Source organism: Tursiops truncatus, chromosome 8 (genome assembly GCF_011762595.2).
Source record: "Tursiops truncatus isolate mTurTru1 chromosome 8, mTurTru1.mat.Y, whole genome shotgun sequence".
Classification (NCBI taxonomy): domain Eukaryota; kingdom Metazoa; phylum Chordata; class Mammalia; order Artiodactyla; family Delphinidae; genus Tursiops; species Tursiops truncatus.
The window spans coordinates 11,559,146-11,586,311 of NC_047041.1; the positions used below are offsets into that span (position 1 = coordinate 11,559,146).

A 27,166-nucleotide genomic window follows, 5' to 3' on the forward strand; every position below is an offset into this window, starting at 1 on the left:
AGACAAACGAACCAGGGCAGTCTGACCAGGACAGGAGGGGCAACTACACTGACAACATCTTTTGTAGGCCCTGGGGATACTAACAAAACAGAATTTTCACATGGAATTGTAAAGATTCTAGGAAAACAGGAGTAGCCAAGCCCAGGGGCCCGGGGTGGCTGCCTCAGTGAGAGAGGTTGATGGTGAACTGGGGAGCAGATATTCATGAGGAAACAGTCTGGAGACTCACGAAGAGGACCTGGATCTGAGGTAGGGATGACCTGAGACCTTGAGGTGGACTCAGGTGCACCAGCGTGAATGGACCACGAACAGAGAATCTGAGGGACAGACACCGTTTAACGGTCCAACATGTGTCCAGTGAGCGGGTGAGAGGACACATCAGAAACAGATAACCACGTGGCGATTCCTCCCGACGAGAGCAAAACTGGCTGCACACGTTAACCCTCTGAGTGCAGAGGGGGACGTGGGAGGAATGAAGGGAAAACAGTGCAAACCCCAAGGACTGTTTCCTGGAACTCCGTATTTTTACAAAGGTGAAGGAAAATTATGTAACCACTCCCCCCCAGAGAAGTGCTCGGAGATCCAGGCTAGGATCATTTCCCCCACTCTCCTTATTTGAGTCCCAGTGAGTCAAACCCCCCATTCGTGATGATGCAGGCCCCGTCCAGAAGCACACGCACAGCGGGACTGGACCTGCCCCCGTGTACAGGCAGGGAGCCCACAGGGCCTCACCGAACCCTCGAGCGGCAGGGTCAGCATCCGGCCCCCACACGCACTCCCCTCCAGGCTGGGGCACTCTGTGTATTGTTCCCTCCCGTGACAGTCAGTAGCTACGGGTTTGGTACCCAGAGCCCATCAACTAAGACAGGGCTCGTGAAACTGACAGGGGAGGATTATGCAAGAAGAATGGCGTGGGAAACACAGTCCCAGTTCCCTTTTCTGACACAAACTAACTGTGTCACCTTGAATAAGCCCCCTGACCTCTATGGACCTCAGGTGTTTCATCCGGAAATCAAAAGGGCTGAACTAGAGAATTCCTACCACTCCTTCAATTCCAACACACTATTTTCCTAAATAAAAATGTCCATGCAGAAAACAGATGCTCAAACAACGTTTGTACCATCCACTGACTTCTAACAGGGTTTACTGAATTAGATCAGTTAAAAAAAACAAAACAAAATGAAAAAACAGTTCACAAAGGTATAGCTCTGAGTCTCCAGGAGGCTAACGTCATAGCTGCCCAGAGGCGTGCGTGGGCTAAGGCTGTATAGCTGTTAATAACTGCCTGAATTCATTTAGAAATCTTCCTAATTCTCACACTCATGTGTACAGCATCTCTGCAAGGAAGCAGGGTCCATCACTTTATGAATGAATCAATCCTACCATGTGAATGGAGGTGGCCATGCAGCTGATGTCATAAATCCCACAATGGCTTTCAGAAATCCTCCATTTCCAACCCATCCCATGAGCCAGGGTGCCGCCCCCTCTGGAAGAGGATTCCTGGACATCATGTCCCCTTACCACAGTGACTTTCATCGCTATTGTCGCCACAGTCATCCTCAAGGTCACATTTGTAGGACAGTGGGATACAGGTCCCAGACTCCTGGCAGCGGAACTGGGTGTCCGGATCACAGATGGTAGTAGCTAGGATGGGAAAGAGAGACAACATTTTCATTAGGTCCAGTCAACTCCCCCCAAATACAAACATCCCACTGGAAAGCCAACTGAAAAAGAGGAGGAAGCAGATTTTAATTGTAATATGAATTTCAACAACAGAATTGAAACCTATACTTACAGAAAAAATAAACTGCGTGAGAACCTGAAATTTACAACCAAGGGAGATAAGGGCCTATCTTTCCATGGACGGATTCCAGATCCGAACAGGGCTGGGAAGAGTGAGAAACTGTCACTGAGCTAGGAGACAGCATGATGCGTTACAGCAGGGGTCCCTGGTACCGGTCCGTGGCCTGTTAGGAACCAGGCCACACAGCAGGAGGTGAGCAGTGGGTGAGCGAGCGAAGCTTCATCTGTATTTACAGCCACTCCCCATCGCTCGCGTTACGGCCCGAGCTCCGCCTCCTGTCAGATCAGCGGTGGCATTAGATTCTCATAAGGAGCGTGAACCCTACTGTGAACTAGGCACGAGAGGGATCTAGGCTGCTCGCTCCTTATGAGAACCTAATGCCTGATGACCGGAGGTGCAGCTGAGGCAGTGATGCTAGCGCTGGAGAGCGGCTGCAAATATAGATTATCATTAGCAGAGAGGTTTGACTGCACAGAGACCATAATCAATCCATGTGCTTGAATCACCCCGAAACCAGCCCCCCGCCCCCGTCCATGGAAAAATTGTCTTCCACGAAACCGGTCCCTGGTGCAAAAAGGTTGGGGACCGCTCCACTATATAACCTCCTAAGATCCCCTCAGAAGTGACGGTGTCTTCCTAAATAAATGGCAGAAATACCTTCATCTGGAAAACTACCATTAGGAGGCCCAATTCTACACACGAAGCTGCCTCCTCACCGTACAGAGGACAGAGGGAGGGTAGGTAAAATTCTGCAGCAGGAACAGAGGCCCTGCAGTCAGGTGAGACAGGGTTTCAAATCCTGGCTCTGCCTCTTCCTCTAGCAATTAATTTTAACCTTCCTGAGCCTCAGTTTTCTCCACAGCAAAAGGAAGATAAGGTCACGTGGGCAAGCACTTGTGATGACAGACACAAAGACCTGACGGGGGTCTTAATTCCACCAGCCACAATTTACTTCAACCCCCCTGGGCTTCCGGTCCCACTACTGTAAAATGGAGATACCCTCCTGGCATTATTATGAAGGTCAATAAGAAAACACGTTTGGGACCAGCACCCATCCTTAGGCTGTGAATATAATGGGCTCTAAACAAATGTCACGTCTCCTCCCATCCTTACTCTCGCCCTTCTGCCTCGGAATGTGAACACAATTCGATTTTTCTCCCCCTTCTAAACAGAAATTATCTGGGTTTAAGCATAAGCCCTAGAACCTTCCAGAAAAGGATTTGGGAAAGAAGGCTGCTCCTAGAGCAGCCAATCCACAAGGAATGACGTGATAGAACAGAATCTTGGGAAGAGGGTGGGGAGTATCAGGAAGTGAGAGGCGGGTGGCAACCCTGCAGTCAGACGTGCCCGGCCACTCTTATTTGCAGCTCCGTTTCTTCTCCGTAATTGAGTTCATGGTGGGAGGCAGGGGATGAATGCAGAAATGACAAGACTGCAGGGGATTCATGTCAAAACCCCCAGCGGCTGACAGCCACCCAGGGCAGGAGCCTGCTGAAGAGGAAGGGGGATGTGCCGACAGCATCCCTCCCACGTCTGCCTTTTGTTGCCACGCCTCTCCTCTTCCCTGGCAGCTGACGGGATGCCTCGTTTAACTTCCAGACAGCATTGCCCAGCCACGGCCTGTCCCCTCCTGCAGCCCTGCCCAGGAACAGGGTGCCTGCCCCCTCCTTGATAAGGGAGACCCTCAGGAAGGCTCAGATAAGCACCACCCTCCTGGCTCCCAGGCTCCACGTTTTACACCCTGCAACCCTCACCCCCTCACCTCTGCCACATCTGACTAGTCCAGGACCCGAGCCGCGGGGAATTGCAAGAAAGCAGAGCAGAAAGCGAGTCTCAGGGGCTCGGGAGGGTAAATCCCGGCTGACACTTGCACCTAACCAGAAGGAGTGCAGAGCCAGCTGCATACTTCACTCCGAGGAGAAGCTTCAACTCTGCATGGAAACCTGTGAGGCCACAGCTCAGGGGCTGTGGGGAAGGAGATGGAGGGAGGTCTTCCTCGCAAAACACTGAACCCATATGAGACCCCAGCTCATCCATCTAGTAGAAACCAAAGCCCAGGAACCCCAGGAGGAATCCCGAGCTACTGGAGCACGAGGTCATCTAGTTTACAGCTCTCTGCTTCCGCTACGCCTCATTACGTCCGGGCAGTTTTCTTACAAAGTGTTAATTCTAAGAAGTGTCTCCTCGCCCACCCTCTTCCATAACAAACTCCTTTGCAGAATCTGCTCCAATGATGTTAATATCAATTAATGTCTGTAAGGAGCGCTGGCTATCCCCTCACAAATATCGCACCTTCCTGAGACCCTGGTAGGTACAGGAGGTTTGATCAGTGTCCCCTTTGTAGGAAAGAAAAACACACGGAGAGGCTGGTGCTCTCCCAAATCTGCTGTTGGTAAGCTCCTCTCCCTCCGCGTGAAAGGCGGCCACCGAAACCAAGGAAAAATGATTAAGGTCTGGTAATAACCTCCTATGAGCCAGAAAAGGCAGTACATAGGATTGCAGGGCCCAGATGAGTTAACGAGTTGACTGTTCCTGAAGTTGCTTTCTGGGAGGAGGGGCATATGAACAGGCACGTGCTCTACAGATGGCTGGCAAAATACCTTCCCCAGAGGCAAGGTGGGTACACAAGAGACGGGACACACCCATTGATCTGTCCTTATAGCACAAAATGAGAAACGAGCTTCTGGATTTCCAAAGGCAAAATATTTGGAAGAGAAGCCTTCAGACTGGTCTCTGGCTTCCCTGCTCTGGCCTTTCTCCCACCTCATTCATTCTGCCCATGCCTTTATCTTTCCAAAGGCAAAATCTTATCCTGTCATTTCAATGTCATTCCAAACTGTAATTCTGATAAAGTCCAAAGGTCCTTGCTACTCTGGGCCCCAGGCACCAGGCCACCCTCCCCTTACCCCACGGCTCCCACTCAAGTTCTCAATAACCCATGCTGCTTTCCGGTTCATGCAGCACACACTGGCCTCAGGGCTTTCGTCCATGCTGCTCCCTTGCCCGGAACTTTCCTCCCTCTACCTCTGCTTGGTTCACCTCTGCCCACCCTTCCTAAGGACCTCCCCAAGTCTGATGGGAGCACCCTTCCTGAAGCTCACGGCGCTGCCCCATCACAGCGCTCATGGCTCGAATGTACCTGGCTGGTTACTTCTCTGACCCCGTATCAGACTGTAAACTCTGTGCCCACTTTGATCACCAGTTTATCCCCAGGCCTATCACAGAGCCTGGAACACATGGTCCTCAATAAACACGTGTTGAGTGAACGGGTGAACACATTACTGACTGACCCCTCCTTAGGAGATGATGTCGAAGCTACTAAAAATTAACTGAAGAAAGATGGCCAACTCTGCGGTAAACAGATTATCCATTATAAGTAGTTATTTGTTTGTCCTTAAACCCTGCTAAACAGAATCACATACTTTCGCAGTTGGACCTTAGAAATTACATAGTCCGAAGATGACATCTACTTGCACACATACCAATGTTCCCACAACCCAGGCCAAAGCTGGCATCACCAATTAGAACAACCTCTCCTGAGCCTGGCAGGTAGCCGGCACCAACTGATTGGAGGTAACAAGGTAAAAGCCTGTTTCCCATCTCCGAAAAGGCTAAACATTAAATTTATAAATCAAGGACTATCACCTGGTCACCTGCCCCAGGTCTCCAGCTCTACTCACAGTGGAAGAGCCACAGTCAGAGCCCAGACTGCCTGACTCCCGAATCAGCTCAGTTCCAACCACGCGGCGTATTTGTAAATCCCTTGCAATGAGTAGCGAGCTTGCTTAAGTGGGTTTGCTTTAATTAATAATAAATATCTAATATGGAAATGTGTTTTCTCCAGCCGCTTAAATGGGCATCGCTGATCATGGGGGCCCCAGACTGCAGGCCCCACCCAGGAGGCGCCGACCAGCCTTCCGAGTAATGGGAAATGCCTATCATCCCGAAAACTCGGCCAAGCGGGGACTCACGGCAGTTTCTCTCGTCGCTCATGTCCCCGCAGTCGTTGTCAAAATCACACCACCAGATGCTGTTGATACAGTTCCCATTGCTGCACCGATACTGGTTGCGGAGACAGGTGTTCTCTGGCCATCGGGGGAGACACAGGAGGAAACGAAACCAATATCATTCTTCCTGCTGGACCACAAGGCTTTCTCTTTTGAGTGTCCATTTGTCTTACTCAAATAACAGGCCTTAGACGGCAAAGGGGAAGGGGGATGCCACACACACGTGCCCGCCGGGAAGCAAGCGTCCAAGGAGGCCCCCTTCTCTCCTCTTTTAATTAAAATTGGAGAAGAGGCAGCTAGCAGCGTCAGAGGGGGTTACAATGATGAAAAAGGAGAGTGATGGTGCCAGGTGGGTCTAGTGGATACAGTGGGTCTAGTATCAATGTTATAAAATACTAATTTCACAAGGAACTCCTTAAGGGACTGTGTACCAAGATCCAAACATATATTCAGTGTATCTATACTATGGTCATATATATTCACATATATTCCATTTATTAACGAGGAGGGTTACGGAGATTTGCTTTACATATTCTTGAGGATTTTTTTTCTGCTTCTTCAAACCATGACTTCTTCAAAGCAAGCAGTTACAATTCCTCACACAGAAAAAAAGGCACTGTTTAGTCGACTGGGTCGAGAACACGTGATGACTGGCCTCCTGTTTGGATAACCAAAGGCATTCTGACAGGGATACAGAGAGGCCCTCTTCTCCTGCTGGAATTCAGTGTTAACTCCATTTCTTTCCAAACAACTTTAAGATGATGTCGAGAGCCTGAAAGAGAGTCTCCTGTGTCTCAGAAGAAAAGGTTCATTTTCTTTCCGTTTGTATTTCTTAAGAGAGCCCAGAAGGCCACTTTGAGTAAATGGAAAAACTAGACAGGAAAGAAAGATTTAGCAGGTTTTCAGGGGGAAAATGTTAGAATCCGTGTTGAAAGGGGGAGTGGAACGAGGCTGCTGCAGCCACTTGGCCAGGGCTTGGGAGGAAAGGCTCGAAGTCCTCCGCAATATTGGTTGGAAAGTTCAGACGTTTCCAGGCTGGCAGGGGGCAGGGGGCAGGGGGGCGGGAAGCTGCTGGATGAGATGTGGTGAACTCTGAAGGAGTCCGACCAGTCCCTTGCCCAAGTCGGGGTGATCCGACTTACGGAAGCAGGAGAAGCTGGAGAAGATAGATGTGGGGCGTGGATGAGATGCGGAAGAGGTGGGGAAAAAAAGAAAGGGGCACTCAGAGGAAAGCCTGCATCTCCTGACACTAATCCTAAAAGCAGCTCTTATTCTTAAAGGAACAGCATGAGCCCGTTCTGGATGAGGACTGAGGGATCAAGGGCCTTGGAACCCGAACCAGGATGTCTGTATCTAGGGGGGTTTAATTTCTACCTTGGGCATTTTTAATAACCCCAAACATGAGTGCATCGAGGACACCCGGAGCGGGGACAGAAGGGAAGGGGGATGGTGGGAAAAGGAAAGCGACGCACCTTCTTTGACACACGTGTTGTTCTTCAGCTGATAGCCGTGAGGACACTCACACATCAGGTCCCCGGACGGGAGGGTGCTGCCGGACACACCGTCTGGACACCTGCAGCTTCTAGTGTTGTTGGCCTTGGGCAGACACAGCAGGCTGCACGGCCTGGACGCACAGGAGGTGGTTCCTGGAAAGGAGACAGATGGTGGTGGCCAGGTTAGTAAACACCAGGGTGCACCGAACGCAGGCCTGAGACCCAGGGCAACTTCCTCCTTCTACAGACCCAGCAACACGACGCTCAGGAAGAGAAAAAAGTGGTAAGTGTGAGACGGGCCGCGGCTGGATCAGATGGCCCCGGAACCAAGCCAGGCACCCACCGGTCCTCCTGGGAATCTGAAATCAGGACGCTGAGACACCACAGGGTAGGTGGGGAGCTGGATCCGGGAGGCGAGTCATGCCCCATGGGTGTCACAGGTGATGCAGGGCATCACAGGTGCTGCAGGGCAAGCCAAAACCTGTACAAATCAGAGCTGTGCAGGTAGGATCAGTCTGCAGCGTTAGGAGGACGAAGCCGACTTAGGGAGAGAAGAAAGGATGACACCAGGACGAGGGAACAGGGAGGGGGAGGGAGGACGGCTTTGCCAGGCCCAGCCCCAGTCCCCATTGGCGCGCCTGCACCTCCTATATTGGGTTCCTTCCTATCCCCCCTTCATTCTTTCCACAGCACTTTTCACTTGAGTTAGCTTGAGCGAGTTTAATATACCTTGTGACCCAAAAGCCCTTAATTAGAACATACACCTGAGAAACGACAGGGCTCGGACAAAGATCTGGGCCTGCCCTTCTCAATTCCTTTGTGCCAGGACACAGCTGCTGAGCTCAATGAGGAACCAACCAGAGACCCATCAGGCAATAAATCCACATGCAATGAACCCACATAAGGACCAGTCACTGTTGATCTAGCCCACTATTTCCAATCTTTTCTCTGGTTTAGCTTTGCAAAGAGAGTGCCACCTAGAGTCCACACAACCCTCCGCTGTGCCCTCAGGGGAGGACTTCTGTGGATGGGCAGGGATGGAAAAGGTGTTTTCTACCCTCCACGTCTTTCTGGGAAGGAGACAGAGGACCCATAACCATTTCCTAACAACTGAAAATACGACGCGACTATAAAGCAACGTGAAAGCCACGTAAATTAAGAAATGTATTTTTTCCTTTGCCTGTGACTACTCATCACCAAAACCGGGAAAAAGATACATAAATGCTTGGATAAAACTCAACTGATAGAGATTCTGCAGCTGTGCCATCTCGTGGACAGAGAACCCCACCAGAATGAAATCCAAGTAACCGGTTTCCAGCCAGCCAAGATCTGAGCTAGGCCACGCCTCTGCTGGCCTCTGGTTGGGAAACAGGGTTCATTAATGACAATCAGTACTCAGATGGGTGATGACACACTCAGAAGCCTTGGATGTGTTGGCACCTCATCGGTGTTTAACTGGTATTACACATAGAGATAAAAACCCCCGTGGTACAGCAACAGTATTGCTTTCATACTAAGGATACAAGAGCACAAGGCATTACCAAGTAGATAAAATACACACATCCACAGGGGGAGACCTGTATGATGAAACATTCAAAAGGGGTTTGCAAATGACTCCATCAACCTATAGGCTGGATTATCATAGTGAATAACCTGCTGACTGGAGCAGAAATGCCGGAAGCCAGCTCCCGCTCATCTGTTCCGTGGGCAGACACTGTCCCTTTATCTCAAATACACCTGCCGTGGGCTGCAGGAGGGAATGTTGAGCTGCCAGGAACGAAAACAACCCCATCTGGGGTTCTGGAACGTGTTCTTTGTATTCAAAGGATGCTGTACTGTTTGACGTTACAAGAAATTGAATAACAGAATATTTGAAAAATACTCAACGACAGGAGTATTTTCACATGGGTCGTGTCTGTAAAATAACACAACTGACATTTTCCCGTGCAGGGCAAATGTTCCCACCCAAAGAAGCAAGAGGTGAAAGTACAGTGCCCAAAGGGAGATGCGGTAATCCAGGAGATTGGTCTCAACAGACTTGAATGAATCTGCAGCCCGAGAGGCAGGGCCAGGGACAAACCCCAACCTAGGCAGGCAAGTCACTGACCCCAAGAGTTAGGCAGGGCAGGAGTGTGTGGGCAGGTCCAAAGCCACAGTACAGAAAACGGGAGTTCTAGTTACAGAGAACCCGGGAGAGCACAGAAGGAGGATTCAGCAGAGTTCCACTACAACACAGCTAGAGACCCCTCACCCAGGATGCCACAGCCTTTTGTGGGCAAGGTGGGCAATGTGAAGAGTGGACAGCTGACAGCCTTCATCTCCAAAGATGTTCCTTTAGAAGACCAAACACTTAGCCCCACAGTGTCTTCACTAGGCGTAGTCAAAACATTGTTAGATTTCCTCTTTGGAAAACTCCCCCAGAACCAGTTTAGGAGCCAAAATTGCTATTATCTCGCTTAACGATCTACATACTTTTGACAATTATCAAATCCACCCCACATAATAAATATCTGCCTTCATTATAGATACTGAAAAGCATGTGCTTACTGCCGGCTCTGAAGGAGAATTCAAAGAACTCCAAAATATTTTAACCCATTACAGCATCAGTTGCATACATTAATAGCCTTGCAAAGTAAGCTGTTTTAAGGAAAAAACACTCTTTATGAAGAGTTAATTCCAGTAACGCTGTGTAAAAAACAGCCAGGTATAAAGACAAAAAAAATGCATCTGTTTATAACCAAATATCCCAAACAGACACTTTGCAAGTGAACAAAATTCTTATCCTAAACAAGAATCAATCAAAATCTAGTATTTCTCGATCACTGTTGTATCCCACAGCACTGCTAATCCAACAACAGATCACAGACGGTACAGAGCCTGATGGTTTCATTGAAGTTCAAGCTTTGAAGTCAACTAGGCCACGGTTCAAATTCTCACCACTTACTAAATGTGTGATGGAGAAAAGGTACGGAACCTGACTTCCACATTCTCATCTATAAAATGGGAATCATAATACGCATGGACTTGGGGAAGGTTAACTGAGGTTATACAAGCCCACTGAGCCAGTCAGTGTGGTGCTTATGACACAGCAAAACCCCTTAGAGTAAATGCCGTTATCACTTTACACATGGCTAGTACAAAGTCCTGTGTGTGTTAGGAGGAGACAACAAAGTTGATAAAGCTCGACTGGCACCAGGGATCGCCATTACCTGTCATGAACTTGTAATACTCTCAGTGTCTGACAAAGCAGACAGGATTGAGCAAACAAGTTCAAGGCCAAGAGGCACCCACTGCACACAGGCAGTGCTGGCAGCCAGGTGCCACCGCAAATGCTTTGATTTAACCCAAACCGGCCTGAGACATGACAAACTGGCTTCACTGGCCCTGTGTCTGCGGGCAGGAGGTCCCCGGGAAGCAGGAGACAGGCCATGATTCCCCCTTTATGTCCCAAAGAGTCACCTTCCTTGAAACTAGCCAGAGTAGCTCTGGGGTCACAGCGGTGACCGCATGGCAGCTGGGATGAAGTGACCGGCCGAGACTCGGGGTGGGAACCGGGGTTTACAGGTCCATCGGAACACAGGGTTGCAGGAGCTGAGGCTGTGTGCGCAGCCAACACATGCTGACAAGCACATGTCAAAATGCAGACCTGCTTTTCTGGACGGGGAGGTAACTTGAAGAAGTGCTGAGAATTCCCTCGGCTTGCCAGCGGGGCGGATCAGTAGGGCTGGGTGTCCTCCGTCAAAGGCCCTGAGATTTCAGCCCCTGGAGCTGGAAAGCATGATTCCTTTCTCTCTCCTTATTTCATTCTTTTTTTTTTTTTTTAATCTTTTTCTTTTTTTTGTCTTTGAGAGAGTGTGTGTGTGTGTGTGTGTGTGCTTTTTTTGTATTTTGTCTCTCTGCCCTATTTCAAAACAGGCACCTCCTGTAAGAAAGAATGTGACTTTTTCGTCTTGTGGCAGAACGGGAACAAAAGCCCAGCTCCTAAACATGGGAGGGGGCTTTGGGAAAGCTAATTCACATCTGAGATTTTGTTCCCTAATCTAGAAACCATGGACCATAATACCAGCCCTGCCTACCTCACGGGTCAGCTGTGAAGACGTAACAATAATGCAGACTTCCATTTCTAGGATACTTTACAGTTTTCCAAGCGTGTTTTCATGCTCTCTTCATTAGTCCCCAAAGGATAGCAATGATATCTATAACCGTATTATTTCCCCTTGTCAATTTTCTCTTAGCACAGGGCCAGCCAAAAACCACAAGACAATATCAACGTTCTAGTTCAAAACAGGAAACCTAGCAGTCTGTCAATAAAGGAGAGTCAGCAGACCCAGGATGCTACTTAATCCTGCTGAGATAAAGAGGGCTCTTCTTAAAGGGACTATTCTTCTGGGGAGTACCCAGATCCCCCTCCTCTAGAATCAACAGTATGGTTGGGAGATAAACAAGGGGCAAGGGCCATGCAGTAAGGAAGAAGGTATCCTACTGAATAGTCTTGGACCCCAGGACCACCCAGTCAGAGCCTTGCAGCAGTCCTTGAAGCCTCAGCCCACAGTCTTTCATACACCCGTTCTCTACACCCACCAGCAACACTCCCCACCCCCATCCCTTCTTCTTTCAACAAGTATGAATTGAGCAGCTACTGAGTGCTGGTCATTGGTAAGATTACTGAGCAAAAACAAAGACAGAATCTCCTTCTTCATGGGGTTTAGAGTTTCACAGTGGGGACAAGCGAATTAAGTCATCATATAACTAGATCTCACATTGCGAGGGAAGTAGGGCTCAATGAGCAACTGGTCATCTGAGCAACCAGAGAAGACGGGACTCCTGTCGGAAGCTATGCACCCAGCACAGCATCGCTCCCCGTCAGGGTGCCAAGCGGGGATTAAGTGCACACTGGGCCTCTCCAGCTGCAACAGAAGCCACACCACCCATCAGTCAGGGGCCAAAGGCAGGAGGAGGGTGTCATTTACCCACCGAGCACCAGCGTTCCAGGCAGGCAAAAACATGCTGTCTTCCAGCTGTTTGTGTATCATTAGAAAAGAAATTAAGATGTCATAGGAAGAAATTAAATAATGCACATGTTGTCATGACAGGCTGCCAGATCCTGCTTGATCAGAGACTGCCCACACCCAGCCCCTTGCAAGAGATCAACTCGACAGAGATTAAGGAGGATGCTGCCTTACCGGTTGTCTTCCCCCGGTAGAAAATCTTCAGGTCCATGGGCCCCGTGAGCCGGTTCGCCAGAATCGCCATCTCAGACCCACTGTATTTGGAAGCTCGGAATATGCTGAGCTGTGACCAGTCGTCCCAGTAGATGTCATTCTACAAAGAAAACCTTTGTTCGTCAGTCAGTTCTTCTGTCTTTTTTTCTGGACCCTCATTCAGACCAAGAGCTCCATCGTGCAGTGGACACCTACCATTCACTGGCTGAATGATCAGCCTGATCAAGACCTGACTTAAATGCAAGAGTCAGTGATTTTATCCAAACCTCACCAAGCATCCACACTGAAGGAACCACCCCAAAGAAACTATCCGATAAGCATCCGGTAAGTTTGACCACAAGTTGAACCCTTCCGTAGAAAATCTGAACAACCATTTTGTGTTCTAGAGTCGAAGCACAAGTGATAGGCCACCCCCAGGAGGCAGAGGTGGGACAGGGATCATCTCAAGACATCAGGGAATGAAGAGAGCAAACCTCACAAGAGACCAAGACACAGAGCCAGGGACTTCCCTGGGGACGCAGTGGTTAAGAATCTGCCTGCCAATGCAGGGGACAGGGGTTCGATCCCTGGTCCAGGAAGATCCCACATGCTGTGTAGCAACTAAGCCCACATGCCGCAACTACTGAGCCCACGTGCTGCAACTACTGAAGCCCGCACACCTACAGCCCATGTTCTGCAACAAGAGAAGTCACCGCAATGAGAAGCCCGCGCACCGCAATGACGAGTAGCCCCTGCTCACTGCAACTAGAGAAAGCCCGCGTGCAGCAACGAAGACCCAATGCAGCCAAAAAATAAAAAATTTTAAAAAAAGACACAGGGGGCTTCCCTGGTGGTGCAGTGGTTGAGAGTCTGCCTGCTGATGCAGGGGACACGGGTTCGTGCCCTCGTCCGGGAAGATCCCACATGCCGCGGAGCGGCTGGGCCCGTGAGCCATGGCCGCTGAGCCTGCGCGTCCGGAGCCTGTGCTCCGCAACGGGAGAGGCCACAACAGTGAGAGGCCCGCGTATCACAAAAAAAAAAAAAAAAGACACAGAGCCAAAATGAGGCCACCGATACTGAAAGGCAAGCCAGGACTTTTCATGGGATGCAACCTCAAACTTTTGAAAGGTGAACAGTGAGCATCCTGGATCCCTGGCAGCTCTGTCTGGCATCCCCCCCTATGGGCAGAAAGAAACTGCCTCCAATTCAGAAATGAGCTGAGTTTCTAGGTTAGATAAGCATCTCTGCAAAAACCCGGTGACAGCAGGCTCTGCACTTCAGTCTGCTCCTCACAGACACTGACAGGTTGCCCAATGCTGGAGCAGGTGAGGCCCCACCTTAAAGACAGCAATGGCGTAGGGGTGTGGGAGGTTGTCCAGGATGACGGAGCGCTGCTGGCCGCTGAAGGTGATCCGCTCGATGCAGTCCAGGTAGGCATCCGTCCAGTAGATCCACCGCTCATCCACGGTGATGCCATTGGGCCACTTCACGTCCTCCGACACAAGACGATAGGCAGCCGAACCATCCATGTTGCTCCGGTAAATGCCAGGCCTCAGGTCCCCCCAGTCGGTCCAGAACATCACCCTGGCCAAAACCGGGGAAGAGCACACATCCCATCAGAACTGGGGAAATGGGAGCTCAAAAACTGCTCCGAAGAGACAAGCATTCAGCCGGTTAGTTCAGCACTGTTATTATAATCTCTAATTCTAATAGGTAAAGCCACTTAACTACTTGACCCACAAATTCTTTTATTGGAATTTATCTATGGTACAATCAAGTTATGCAAAGACAATGTACAAAGATGTTCACCACAGCATTGTTCATACTAGCCAAAAAAATATACATAGGTGTGTATACACATATATATTTAGGTGTATATACATGTATACACACAAAAATGTTAACCTATAAAGTGATACATTACGGTACACACAAAAGAATATTATGATGTCTAAAGATCTACATGTGCTCACATAAAACAATCTTCAAACCATATTAAATATTTTTAAAACATGCAGAATAGTAAATATCCTATAATCCTTTCTGATACGCGTGTGTGTGTGTGTCTGTGTGTGTCTGTGTGTCTGTGTTTAAAGGGCATACACGTGTACACGGGTAAAAATAAACTCTGAATGATAACTCTTAACCAAGAAACTGTTAACAATGATTACCCCTAGGAAATGTGAGGGTGAAGAGTTAAGAGAATGGAGGAAACAAATATTTTTCATTTCATAAACTTCTACTCTCTTTTAATATTTTTAATCAAATGAGTATCTTATTTTCAGAATTTTCTTTTAAAATTCGATCTAATTCTCAATCATAAATGCTACAAAGCCTCATCCAGAATTTCCCTTTTAGCTCTGTTTCCTTAAGTTAATAATAAATTAATAAAAAGCACCTCTGCATTTCCCAAGTGCATACAAATTGCTGGTAAGAAAACACAAGCTGGGGGGCAGAGAAAAGAAGCAAGGGGTTAAATGTGTGTATCACACGTTAAACTCAAGATAAAGACTCCCTACAATATCCAACTATGTGGGCCTGACTATGTCCAGAGAGACTTTTAATACTACCTTTTGTTAGAGAAACATCCCACAGCTGTGAGACATCTGGGTGCCTACAGAGATTCTGATGCTTGCTAATGGAAAGGGGATGGAGTTAGCTGCCCAGGATGTCTAAGTCATGGTTCCAAGACCTGCAGGTCATAGATTATTTCAACCACAATCATTAGAAACGAGTTTCTGTCCAGCAGTTTGCCTTTCCATGAGAATCTGTCTGTTACAGCATTGGACACACACAGATTTCCTTTGGGACCACACTTACCCGTCTTGGGGCACGAGGACCAGAGCCCTGGGCCGGTCAAGCACAGAGGAATTGACAATCGTGAGTCGGAAGTCGCCATCTGGATTCCCCACCTGACAAAGGAGGGGAAAAGGCCAAGATGGGTCTGAGCTCCTTAAACGTTGCAAAGTTTCCTACTTGGCTCCCTCCTACAGATGGGTCCCTTTATGGCCGCCTGATTCCCCTACAGACTGATCTGGAAATCTGCCCTGACCTCCAGCCAGAATGAGTTCTTCCCTCCTCTGGCTCAGCTGACAATTCTCACACAGTCTGACAGCGGAGCCAGCGCCACCTGTGCCCCCAGTTCTGGGGGCTTGATGACCTGCACGAAGTAAGCGCTCACTGTGTGTTTACTAACTCCACCCGCCTCCGCTGCTCCAAAGCCACCCATGGCTCTGCTTTGTCCACAAAACAAATTCTCAACGTCACCGCCTTGCCGTTGAAGAGCCTCCACAGACTGCTCTCTCCACATTCTCTCCTCCACACAGGCTCCTACAACTTCAGGGAGGCTGACCTCTTTCAAAGACACACAGTCACATTGCCCCATTTGATGTTCTTTGCAGCACGTGGCACCGATAGGACGGATGGACTTATTTCTTCATTATTTTGCTTGCTCCGCTAAAACCTAATCTCTCTCAGCACAGGGACCTGTGTGTCTTGCCTCCTGCTGTATCATCATGACCTAAAACCATACCTGGCACGAAGTGTGCCCGAAAACAGCACTTGTCAAATGACTGAATGGATAAAGGAATCCTCACCTTACAGATGAAGAAACTGAAGCTTAGAGGGGATGAGAAACTTGCCCGAGTCACTTAGCTACTAGAATAAAGACTGAATCCAGGGCTTCCCTGGTGGTGCAGTGGTTGAGAGTCCGCCTGCCGATGCAGGGGATGCGGGTTCGTGCCCCGGTCCGGGAAGATCCCACATGCCGCGGAGCGGCTGGGCCCGTGAGCCATGGCCGCTGAGCCTGCGCATCCGGAGCCTGTGCTCCGCAATGGGAGAGGCCACAACTGTGAGAGGCCCGCGTACCGCAAAAAAAAAAGACTGAACCCAGGTCTGTCTCTCGAGTTTGTGGCTTTTGTCATGTAACTTCCCCCAACTCTCTGGGTCTCTCTGCTTCTACTGTGCCTTCCAGTAAACCACAAGTCATGTCTCCCCAGTGAAATCAGCATAAAGAGGTGCGGAGGCAGCGCCCCACTGTCTCAGCAGGAACATGCAGGGGTTGAGCATATGCCTAGGAGACCATGACTTCTTACCCTCCCAGTGCCCTGCGGAGCTCAGGTGCAGACAGGTGAAGTGAGGATACGAGAGCACCTACCTTACAGGGTGGCTGTGAGAAGTGAATCAAATGATTCATGCAAAGTGGTTCCAACAGGGTATCTCATCATTAATAACAATGATATTATGATAATAATCACGATATTATCTTCATTATGCTAATTGACAGCATAATACTCGAGTGTGGCTGTTACGGTATTGTAAGAACGCGACGGTATCATTATCATCATTGCTGTTACTACTCTGTGCTTCTGCTAGCCCAAATGTAAGTATTCAGGTATCTTAATGAAATCTCTGTTTAACAGATTCAGGCCCCCTGTTCGCACACGGGACCTCCATTCTCTGCATTTCTCAGGGAATCTCCAGAGGAATGAGACACACTGGCTCCTGCTTCTGTGTCAAATCTGGCTCCCAGCCCAGGGGCTCCCCTGCCTGCATAATTAAGGACATACCTCAATCTTTTTGAAGCCAGAATCCACCCAGTAAAGTAACTGGCTGAGGGGTTCAAAAGCCAAGGCTTCCACTGTCTCCAGGCCAGAACTGACGATCACCTCTTGCCCTGCACTCCCGTTCAAACAGAGGCGCTGATGAGAAAGAAAGAAAGAAGAAACGGTGTGAAATGTTCAAATGATCTCCAGCCAAATCAGCCCCTTCGATGGGAACCCACTTATTCAATTGGCTTGAAGGGGGAGGGCGGAAATGTTTTATATTCGTAAGTGTTCCAGATGCATGAAGCTGGTTTTTGATAAAAGCATTTCTAAAATGGATTATGGCTTCCTGTTTGAAGCAGAATAACTAAACAGAACTGAATCTTTTATATCACCTTGCATTATCATCATGAACACCGGTCACTGAGCTGTGCTGTATCACAATAATGAGGTGGAGATGACCAAAATGCATAAGTCTGTCTGCTTTTAAAATAAACGAAACCAGACTGCTGTTATTTTTTAAATCCTGTGTCTGCTTTTTATAAAAAGTCTTTCCTCCCTCGGGAGGCTCCTAGCCATCAGGTGCTATCGCTGGGACAGTAACGGGCAGTAGTCACTGCCACCTCCCCACCAAACCCTTCGGATACCCGGGCCCTGTAAAATTTCTGTTGGGTTGGAAGTCCAGATACAACTTGCTGGAATTGCTTTTCTAGAAGGATCAAATAAGCAATGAATAAATATCAAATAGCTCTCCTTTAAAATGCATGGGTCTGAGTGTATGGCCATCTATCTGGCCTGCATGGCGACCTTCACAGCTTACTTCCTGGTTCTTGACCGTGCTCAGAATAGCTGAAATGGATAATTACGTGAACTATGGAGAAGTCAAGTGTTACTATATCACGGCTTGGAAGGAAGGACGCTAACGAGGCAGTGCGTACGATAGGGAGGGACTAATAGTGCTACACACCGAATCCTAAACGCTTTCCAGCAGGTAAAGGGAGACCTCACTTAGAAGCAATACCACAGACTGGCGGCTCCCTCTGTCCTTCCTACAAGGACAGAGGTAGGTAGGGAAAGAACATACTAAAACTGAAAAGTGTCCTCCGTTGGCCCTGAGAGGAGTTACAACTTAAAAACCTCCAATACCCATCTCCTCGGGCCACTCTGCAAGAAGCTTACCAGGACTGGGCAGTCACGAGGCACAGCCCCCGCGAGCAGACCCAGAGTGGACGCACCTGGATGATGTCCAAGGCCAGGTCGGACCAATACAAGCAGTTGCGGTCATAGTCGAAGTCCAGGGCCACCGCTGCCCGCAGCCCGGTGAGAGGCAACTGCTCGGTGGCTCCGGAGGTCAAGTCGTAGCGGTGGATGGACTTGCGCATGGCGTACAGGATGAACTCGTTCTCCTCTGCACAGACACACAAAGACGACAGGGGGCTGGACCTGGGGATGCTGAACGGGTCCTCGCACGTCTGACCCTCTTTTTTCTCACCCATAAACCTCAGAGCCACTGCACGTGGCGTGGGTCAAGTGAGAACGTAGGAATCCAGAAGGTGGGTAAAGGAATCACATTTCTGCCTTGGGCAAGTTTCTTAAACTCCCGTGAATCTCTGTTTCCTCTGCAAAGTGTCTACTGCTACATTTTTTAAAAATCTAGATTCCCTCCGGTAGTCATGCTCCAATAGCTATTCTTCAGAGCTCGGCCCAAAAGTTTTGGTCACACTTGACAAAATAATTACACCAATCAGCACGTTCCTCCTTGTCACAGGACTGCATCACGTGGCATCGTAATCTTGTTGACTAAAGACCCCAAGTCGCTGAAGACTTACAGCTAAGTTTCCTAATCTATTTACCCACCCATTCAATATTGTTCACAATGACACAGAGCAATTATATCACCCTACTATATTTTCAAAGCAATAATACATCCTTGGCCACCTACAAAACGTTTTACAGCACAATCATCACAAAGATTCTATCTCTACTTAAATACTTACACAACATACATACTATGTACCAGGCATTGTCTGATCCCAGTAACAACTGTATAAAGGAAGAACTACTATTAACTTGATTTTACAAATGAGAAAACTGAGAGCAAAGAGGTTAAGTAACCCACTCAAGGTCACACAACTAGTAAGGGGCAGAACCAAGACTTGAACTCGGAGGGTCTGGATCCAGAGTCTATGTTTTAACACCCAATGGTGTAACACCGATGGTGCCATTTTTCAAGACACAGAAATAGAAGCCCAGGGTGCTTACGAGACTGACTTAACGTCAGACAACTAGGAACGGGAAGAGCTGGTGCTCTGTCTCTTCCACTTAGGGAACAGCCTGGAAAACATCCAGATTCTTCCAAGGGAATGGAGATGAGCGACACACCTGCATCCCTACCTGAGGCATCCGTTGTGACAATATGTTACATCTGGGACCAAGTTGCAAATCTGGATCCCTCTGCTGCATGCCTGCACGGTGACTGTGGTTGTTTGCTCTCTCTCATCCCATTCATTCAACGAGTTAACATGTCCTAGCCACCTCTGCTTTATAAAGGCTTCAATATAGATAATGCACCCCCAAAATGTAAGTCTACCTACTATTCTTTACCAAAGGTAAATTTGCCTTCTTTTCCTTCAGTATTACTTCACTTCAAAAGTATCTAAGCCACCACCACATGATAACAAACCCCTCCCTTTGGTTTGCAAGAAAACCTTCCCACTGTAATTCCCAGGGGACGGAATAGTCAAGATGAAAAGTGCCGAGCTTGTAAATGACATTGGAATCAAGGATTCTCATGGCAGCTGCCACGTGGAGATGCAGAGACACGTTCACAGCAGCAAGCCCTTCACCCCACATCTGTCTACCATCTAGAAACCTCATTCTGTTGCTTTGGGGTTTTTTTTTTTTTTCCTTCTAACCAACTAGTGCCTTTTGAGTAGAGTCTGAGTCCTGAAACACCTGCCTTAGGATTGGGTGTAGAGGAACAGACAGCATTTTGTGTGCAATTCTTAACTCAGAAAAGAACTAGAACTCTCGGTAAATCCCAGCCTAGAGATGTGCGTTATTACCCTAATCTCAAAGGAAGAAAAATTACTTCACTTTTAAAAATTCTTCCAGACGACCAGATTACCTCATCTTTGCAAACATATGACGGTTCCACATTAGTCCTATAAAACCATCTTCTCCTTTCTTGGTACATCCCTGCCTTCTATTCCATGCTTTACAAAAAAAAAAAAAAAAAAAAAAAAACATTTAGGAGGTGGCCTACACTACAAATGAGATTTTTTCACTTCATTCCCTATCCTATCTTCTCCTATCAGAAGAGAAACTAGCTTTCCTACCAGTTTAGACAGTTTTAAACAAACTGTTTTGCCCCTCGCTGAATTACCTTCAGAAATATTTATTACCAAAGTACCTACTCCAGCCCCTTAAGAGCGATCACTCAAACCCTGCTCACCCAAGCCCTCATCAATAACAGCTCTCGTGAGGGGACTGTTTGAATATTATCTGCTCATTTGTGGGAATCTGCGGAAGCCATGTTCTTTTGAAGTCTCCACAGTGAGGGATGTTAATTACTCAGTAATGATGGAAGATTAAATTAAGGGACTAATGAGCTTAGCATGAAAAACACCAGGGCAAACTGGCGAGCAGTGAGCGAAGGCGAGGGCTGCTCTTCCCTGCCCGCGGAGGACGAGGCTGTTCGCTCAGGCTTCCTTTGGTGCTGATGTCTGTTCCATCAGACGCCACCACCACCAGTGGAGCCAGCTCCAGTCACGCACCTTCCCCGAGAGGCGTGAGCAGGAGGGAGGGCTCAGAGGGAAGAGAAGCCCTACATGAAAAAGACTAGAAACGGAGCAAAGAAAGGAAAGATGCTAAGAGATTAGCTCTTTGTTAAGGTATCATAATTTCACGTCTATATTACAAATACCTCCACATCTGCTATCACCACCAAATCAACTTGAAATGTTTGGAACACATTATACCTTTATAGCACGTGCACTTGCTGCAAAAGTTTCCCCCAATGAGCACGCACGTGATCACCTCAAAGAATGGGAATGACGCTCACGTGCCACTTGAGTGATGGCCAAGCAAGAGCATGAGGCTTAGAGTCTGAATTCTAGCTCTGTCACTCACCAGACGTGGGACCTCAAATAAATTGTTTAACTCTCTCCTCTGAACACACTTCCTCATATTAAAAAAAAAAAAAAAAATGGAGCTAATAATAATATCTGCTTCACTGGGTAGTTTTAAGGACTAAACTGATAACGCATGGAAAAGTACATTAAAATGTGTAAAATTCCGTTAAAATATTAGTCATAATTATTGTTATAAAAATTAAGATAGATCACTTAGCTATTTCCCAGAAAGCCATGAGTCTCTTTCTATGACAAACAAACGGATCACGGAACACACAGAAGGCCTAAGGGTGCCCTCGGCCCCCCACGCCTAGAATACAACAGATGCCAAATAAATATTTTTCAACGAACAAAAGGGATTTCCCTCCGAAAATGTCTTCCATTCCTATAAAAACATAAGGTTATAAATAAATGTTGTTTGGATACCATGCTTAGGGGGAAACGGGAGCTCTGAGATACCCATCCTTTCTCTCCAGGAAGTTTGAAGAGCCAGGTGAGATCACGGGAATGCTTCAACAATGTCTCGACAAGACAAAGGGAAGAAACCACGTCTCACCTGCCAAAGGACACGGCACCAGCTCTCCTTCCAGGCGTACTTCAACATCTCCTCCACTGCAGGTGTCCCCAGAAATCTTCCGATAGCTGTCACCCCCACCAAGAGTAAGAGGTCAGAAACATCAAAGAATAGTCATAAAGGAACATCTACCCATCCATGGACAACACAGCTTATCTATTCATCTTCCTATACAGCAAGAAGAAGGAATTGAATCATTCTGAATTGCTTCTGCCTGTAAATAAATGAGGCAGCACAGACAATTTGGAGCGCTGTCCCAGGCGAGAGTTCCACATATACCGTTGACCCTTGAACAGCTCCAGGGTTAGGGGCACTGACCAACCCCCCACCACTAGTACTGCTACCTCCACCTCAAAATCAAAGGAATTCATAAATGACTCACCCAAAGGCAGGAACTCAAATAGTCTGAGTAGAATCAGGATTAGAACCCTAGTTCTTTTGATTCTACGTACTGTGATCTCTCATCGAACACAAACTTTCCCCCACCTTAACTTAAAAGTACAGTGAAAATACAGGTATTACATTTACTGAAGAAACTCCACATGTAAGTGGACCTTATATGCATTTCAAATGTGTATTGTTCAAGCGTCAACTGTATCTCTTCAACACAATGCTCTGAAGACGTGCACTGGCTGAAGTTTATGACTTAAGAAATAACTGGAGTTGCAGAGACGCTTACAGACTTGCATTTTTTTCCACGGGGGGCTAGGGTGGGGAGACAAGTTTGCAAACATCACCGTTTTAAAAATTCCCCAAGCTACCTGAAACCTGCTACCTTGGAATTCTGGCATTTAGAGTATGAAAGGAACCCAGGTGGTCCTCTGCGCTCTCCATACCAAGTGCAGACCCGCCGTGCCCCAGACATGGCAACCTCTGTGAGACGTACCCTCTGGTTCTCCTGTAAGCAGAACCCACAGGACAAGGCACAGGAGGGGAGTGCGACTTCCCAGAAAACTCAGGATCCGGAACACAAACCTCTAATAACAAATCTTCACTCATCTTGAAGCCAAAGTCACTGAAAAGGCAATTGGGGCTCGGTAAGGCCGCTGGTTGACACACTTCAGGTATTTTGGGACCCTCCCTTGTGACGTCCACCCTACTGCCCACCACCTGTATTGTAAGTTACTCAACATGTCCCTTTAACGAATACTCACTATTTTACACTAATGCATTTTCAGAAGAAACTTTATAACAGAGCCGTAATTGGAAAACCATTATCATATGCCATAAATAGACAGAAACGAGACAGATCATGATGCCAAAGACAAAATAATACTGACTTTTTTTAGCTGGACCCAGTTCCCTGTCCAGAGACTCTGGGCCTGCCCTCTCTTTGTTAAAAGCAATTGGCAAATGTGAAGAATTACTAGCACCCAGTGAGACTTTCACCTTGACGTGACTAGAAGGATTAAAAGAGAAATTTAAAGGAACCGTCTTTTTTCTAAACTAAGGATTCAATGTTATTTAAGAGCATGTCCACCTTCTCCCTAAAATCACCGTGGGGGCCTCCTCGTGCACTTCGGGACCCAGACCTTCTGCAATTTGGGGACCACATCTCTTCCACACTGGCCAGCTAGCCAGGCAGAGCCCTGGGGTAGGAAGCAGGGGTCCCAGGTCTAGTCTTGGCCCTGCCCTTGTCTGCGTGAGTGGATGGCTCTAAAACGAGGCAGCTGTACTTGCCAAGGTCTGGCCCAAACCATAAACTCGTGATCCAACGGGACTTTCCTTGTCGATGTGCTTTACCCAAAAGCCTTCATTTACTCTATCAACTATAACACCTACTGCAGGAAAAGTATTAACAGGTACAGGGCAAGGTGGTTCGTGTACATATTACATGACAGTCCACATTTAGCACCCTGTAGAGCATTTTTCAGAAGGGAGCAGTTTTATTACTGTACCAAACACGTTCCATTCATTAAATCCAGTAAATTTCTACAGAATGGCTGCTTTAAACCTTTTGGGGGACTAAGCAGAGCATTAATTACTCCAATGGCAAAGTACTCTGCTTGAGCAGTTTTTTCAAACTATGGGTCATGACCTAGTGGGCTGTGAAAGCATATTGGAGGGTCCAGACCTGCTTCCTCCCCCCCCACAAAAAAATTGCAAAATTCATCGCACTTGAAAGTGAATCTTACCTCATAAAACTTCTGTTTACATAGATGTGTGTACATGTCTACATACACAAATATGTGTAGGTACAAGATCACACTATAAAATACATTGCTTACTAGCAGTTGCAGTCAAGAGTTTGAAAACCACTCTTATTGGCAACCTGGGGGAATATAAAGATGTAAAAGAAACTACTCCTGAAATCAGGGAACATACAGGCTAGTAACTGTGCTTCCCAGGGAGGCCCGAAAGGACTGTTGGAAGTAAGTACAGCTGTCCTCTCTTCATGTCCATGTCCAGACCCTGCCCTCCCCACTGCCACAGGTCAGTGCCACCAAACCTTTCCAAGAGCCATGCAGTCAGGCTGGTTCCTTTCTAGAAGCTACAGCAAACAGGGGAACCACAAGATGCCCTGAAACACACCCTTCACCGTTTGCATGGTCATCACCCCACAATCCCATCTGGCCCAAAGCCCAAGAGGGGCGGGGCAGGCCGTTTCCTGGTCTCAGCCTCCAGTGGCTTTTAGCTGAGTGGGTGTGGTGGACCCATGGGGGCCAGGCACCTGGCTTTTGCTTTTGGTTGTTGCTATTGCTGTTTTGGGGGGATTTTAGAGAAAAACAATGATGATTTTAGAGAAAAAGCGTAATAGTGTTCATCAAAAAAAAAAATCAAGATTTGTCAGATTTTCTCACATATTCTTCATTTTGTCTTATTTTCAAGTATTTAATGGGGATAAAAGAGGGAGGAGAGAGGGCTCGTAATCTTTTCCATGATCAGGGTCCCCAAAGTCTCAATCCAGTCGGCAGGGATACCTCAGACCAGCAAAATCCCTCCGACTGGCATTACCATTTAGGGTTCTCTAAGGGAGGGCAGAAGGCAGCAGAGGGGCACTGAGCGGACATCACTGGGAACATTGAACAGCTCTGTGCTTCTGCCATGAAAGCGTCTACGTCGTTATCTTAGGACCACACGGCTTTCGGAGAGGATGCTCGTCTTTGGCTGTCTAAAGCCCTGCTGCTCTGAGGGTAGCTCTGCAGAGAAGCAGCCTCGGGGTCACCTGGAGCCTGGGCGACGGCAGGGCCCCAGGACAACCAAGTCAGGACTTGCATTTTAATGAGATCCAAGATGATTCACATGCACCTTCAAGTTTCCGAAGCACTGGTCTAGGACCGGAACTGCCTGAATCTGGTTGGCTGTTTTGTAAATAAAGCTTTATCGGGTCACGGCCACGCCCATTCATCTAGGCGGCAATCTCAATACACAGGCAGAGCTGAGTAGCTGCAACGGAGACCACATGGCCTGCAAAGCCTAAAACGTTTACTCTGTGGCCCTGTTCCCACCTCTGGACTAGAACACATCCAAGGTTTCTGGCTTTAGTCAAGATAAGTGTGGCTTCCCAAAGCAACCTTTGGTTTCTTTATGCTTCGGCAACCACTGAAAAATGAGTTATGTGCTTACGATCAGTACCCGCGCTCTACCGAGAGCCCTGCAAACCTGGAATGATTTCATGCTGGATCACAGACTTGGGGGATCGTCTACGGGCTCTGAGACCCTATGTCTCTACTGCTAGCATCATCTTCCTAAAGCTAAGCTCTGTTCTGGTCATCAACTCTCCTCAAAAGCCTCCAAAGACATCCTCCTGCTTACAGAATATGGTCCACGCCCAAGTCTCCACCCCACCGTAGTCTCTCTCTTTTCAGCCTCATCTCCACTCACTGACCCCCAGTCATACATCCAACAAGACATCCAAACTAAACTACCAACTACACTTTCCTGTTTCCACACCTTCACGCTGCTGCTGCGTCTTCCCAGAACGCTCCAGTCACGTACCCTGATGCTTCCTCCTTAAAGCCCATCTCAAACAGTGTTGCCTCCAGAGATTTCCTGATTCCCCAGCAGCAAATCCCAGTCTCCTCTTTCCTATCAATAATCCCAGCAAAAGCACCCGTTCCTCCTCCAAGGTACCTGCATCTTCCCGTCTCCTGTTACAATGATTTGTGTGCACGTCATTTCTTCCACAATGTCAAGCAGCGTCTTGGATATTTTACTCAAGGACCCATGAATATACAAATATATATATATATATATATATATATATATAAAAACACTAACCCCCCCTCGTTTCAGATAAAGAAACAAATTCCCTCTGGAATAGGGCTCCTAACAAAAAAGGAGTTATCTACAATCGAACCTTCAGCATGTTCCTTTCTTGGGCTGCCCTCGTAGAAACAAATCCCAGAGTGACCTATTCCTGCATAAACCACCGCAACTTGCCTGGGTGTCACACCTCCACCACATCACACGGCTGTAACAACTAAATGGAATAACCTGCATAAACAGTGCCTAGCAAGGTTCCGGGCTCATAAGAGATGCTTAATAAATATTTGTTTCCTATGATTCCCTCCCTTTCTTCAGGGGAAGGGACCATGTCCTAGTCTGTTTCCCACACCGGTGAGTGACCAGAATAGAACTCAGTCCCTGGCATGGATGTAGAACCCACCATTCATAGTCCTGTCGGGTACAGGAGCAGTTGGACAGGACCACCGGCCGGTCGAAGTCTTCTCCGTTAAAACACGTGGCGTGGGGGATCCTGCGTTTGAAAACCGTCTTGTGCCCTAGCAGACACTCGCTGCCCCGCTCATCAGACGGGGACCACAGCTTGTAGTCGTTCTCTGTGCAGGGAACCCCTAAGGAGGAGGAAATACAGCATTACAGGCAGACACACGCAGGGTTTCCTGTCCTGCCCGCCCCGCAGCCCAGCCACCCACTTCCCGTACCTCCCGTTACTGCCCAGCGGGTGTGCAGGCCCCCGGAGCCAGCCCGTCCCTCTAATCAGCCGGCTCTGAGGCCGGGCAGCAGCCCCTTGGTGTCCCCTGAAACACGGACGTGCATCTGAGAAAGATGGGAAGAAGCAAGCTTCTTTGGTGCTCACTGTCTACACTTCGGAAAGATTTCCGCAGATTCTGCAGTTTCCTTAGAAACAGGTGCCCAGAGGCGTTCATCTCCAGGGAGTTAGGTAGAGGCTGAATCCCTGAGAGATGGTACCCCTCAGGAGTACTGTCCCCTGCCTGCCTCCCGAGGCAGCGTGGACGCATCTGGTAGTATGGCCCACGAGCAAGAGAATTCACTGTCACTGCCCGGAAGGTATGGGATCTTCATGAAAGGAGGCTGAGAACTGGTCAGACAACCTGGACCGTCATTCCATCTACCCACATCCACTCGAAATTTAAGTAGAGTGGTTTCTACAGGAATTCCAAAGTACACCAATGTCTATACTGGTAGTTGACGTCTTTTTCATATG

General features: G+C 48.1%; 1 protein-coding gene across 1 annotated transcript in view; it reads right to left on the bottom strand.

Annotated features, from left to right (window-relative positions):
• Window positions 1-27,166, bottom strand: part of SORL1 (sortilin related receptor 1) — a 160,545-nt gene that overhangs the window by 52,968 nt on the left and 80,411 nt on the right. Inside the window, exons 14-24 of the mRNA XM_033861888.2 lie at window positions 26,366-26,552; window positions 22,643-22,771; window positions 21,739-21,824; window positions 18,285-18,457; window positions 17,074-17,205; window positions 15,326-15,417; window positions 13,843-14,089; window positions 12,488-12,626; window positions 7,284-7,457; window positions 5,776-5,889; window positions 1,522-1,644 (exon numbers count right to left, since the gene is read on the bottom strand). Of these exons, the coding sequence (XP_033717779.1) occupies window positions 1,522-1,644; window positions 5,776-5,889; window positions 7,284-7,457; window positions 12,488-12,626; window positions 13,843-14,089; window positions 15,326-15,417; window positions 17,074-17,205; window positions 18,285-18,457; window positions 21,739-21,824; window positions 22,643-22,771; window positions 26,366-26,552 (1,596 nt within the window). The remainder of the gene's footprint in view (window positions 1-1,521; window positions 1,645-5,775; window positions 5,890-7,283; window positions 7,458-12,487; window positions 12,627-13,842; window positions 14,090-15,325; window positions 15,418-17,073; window positions 17,206-18,284; window positions 18,458-21,738; window positions 21,825-22,642; window positions 22,772-26,365; window positions 26,553-27,166) is intronic.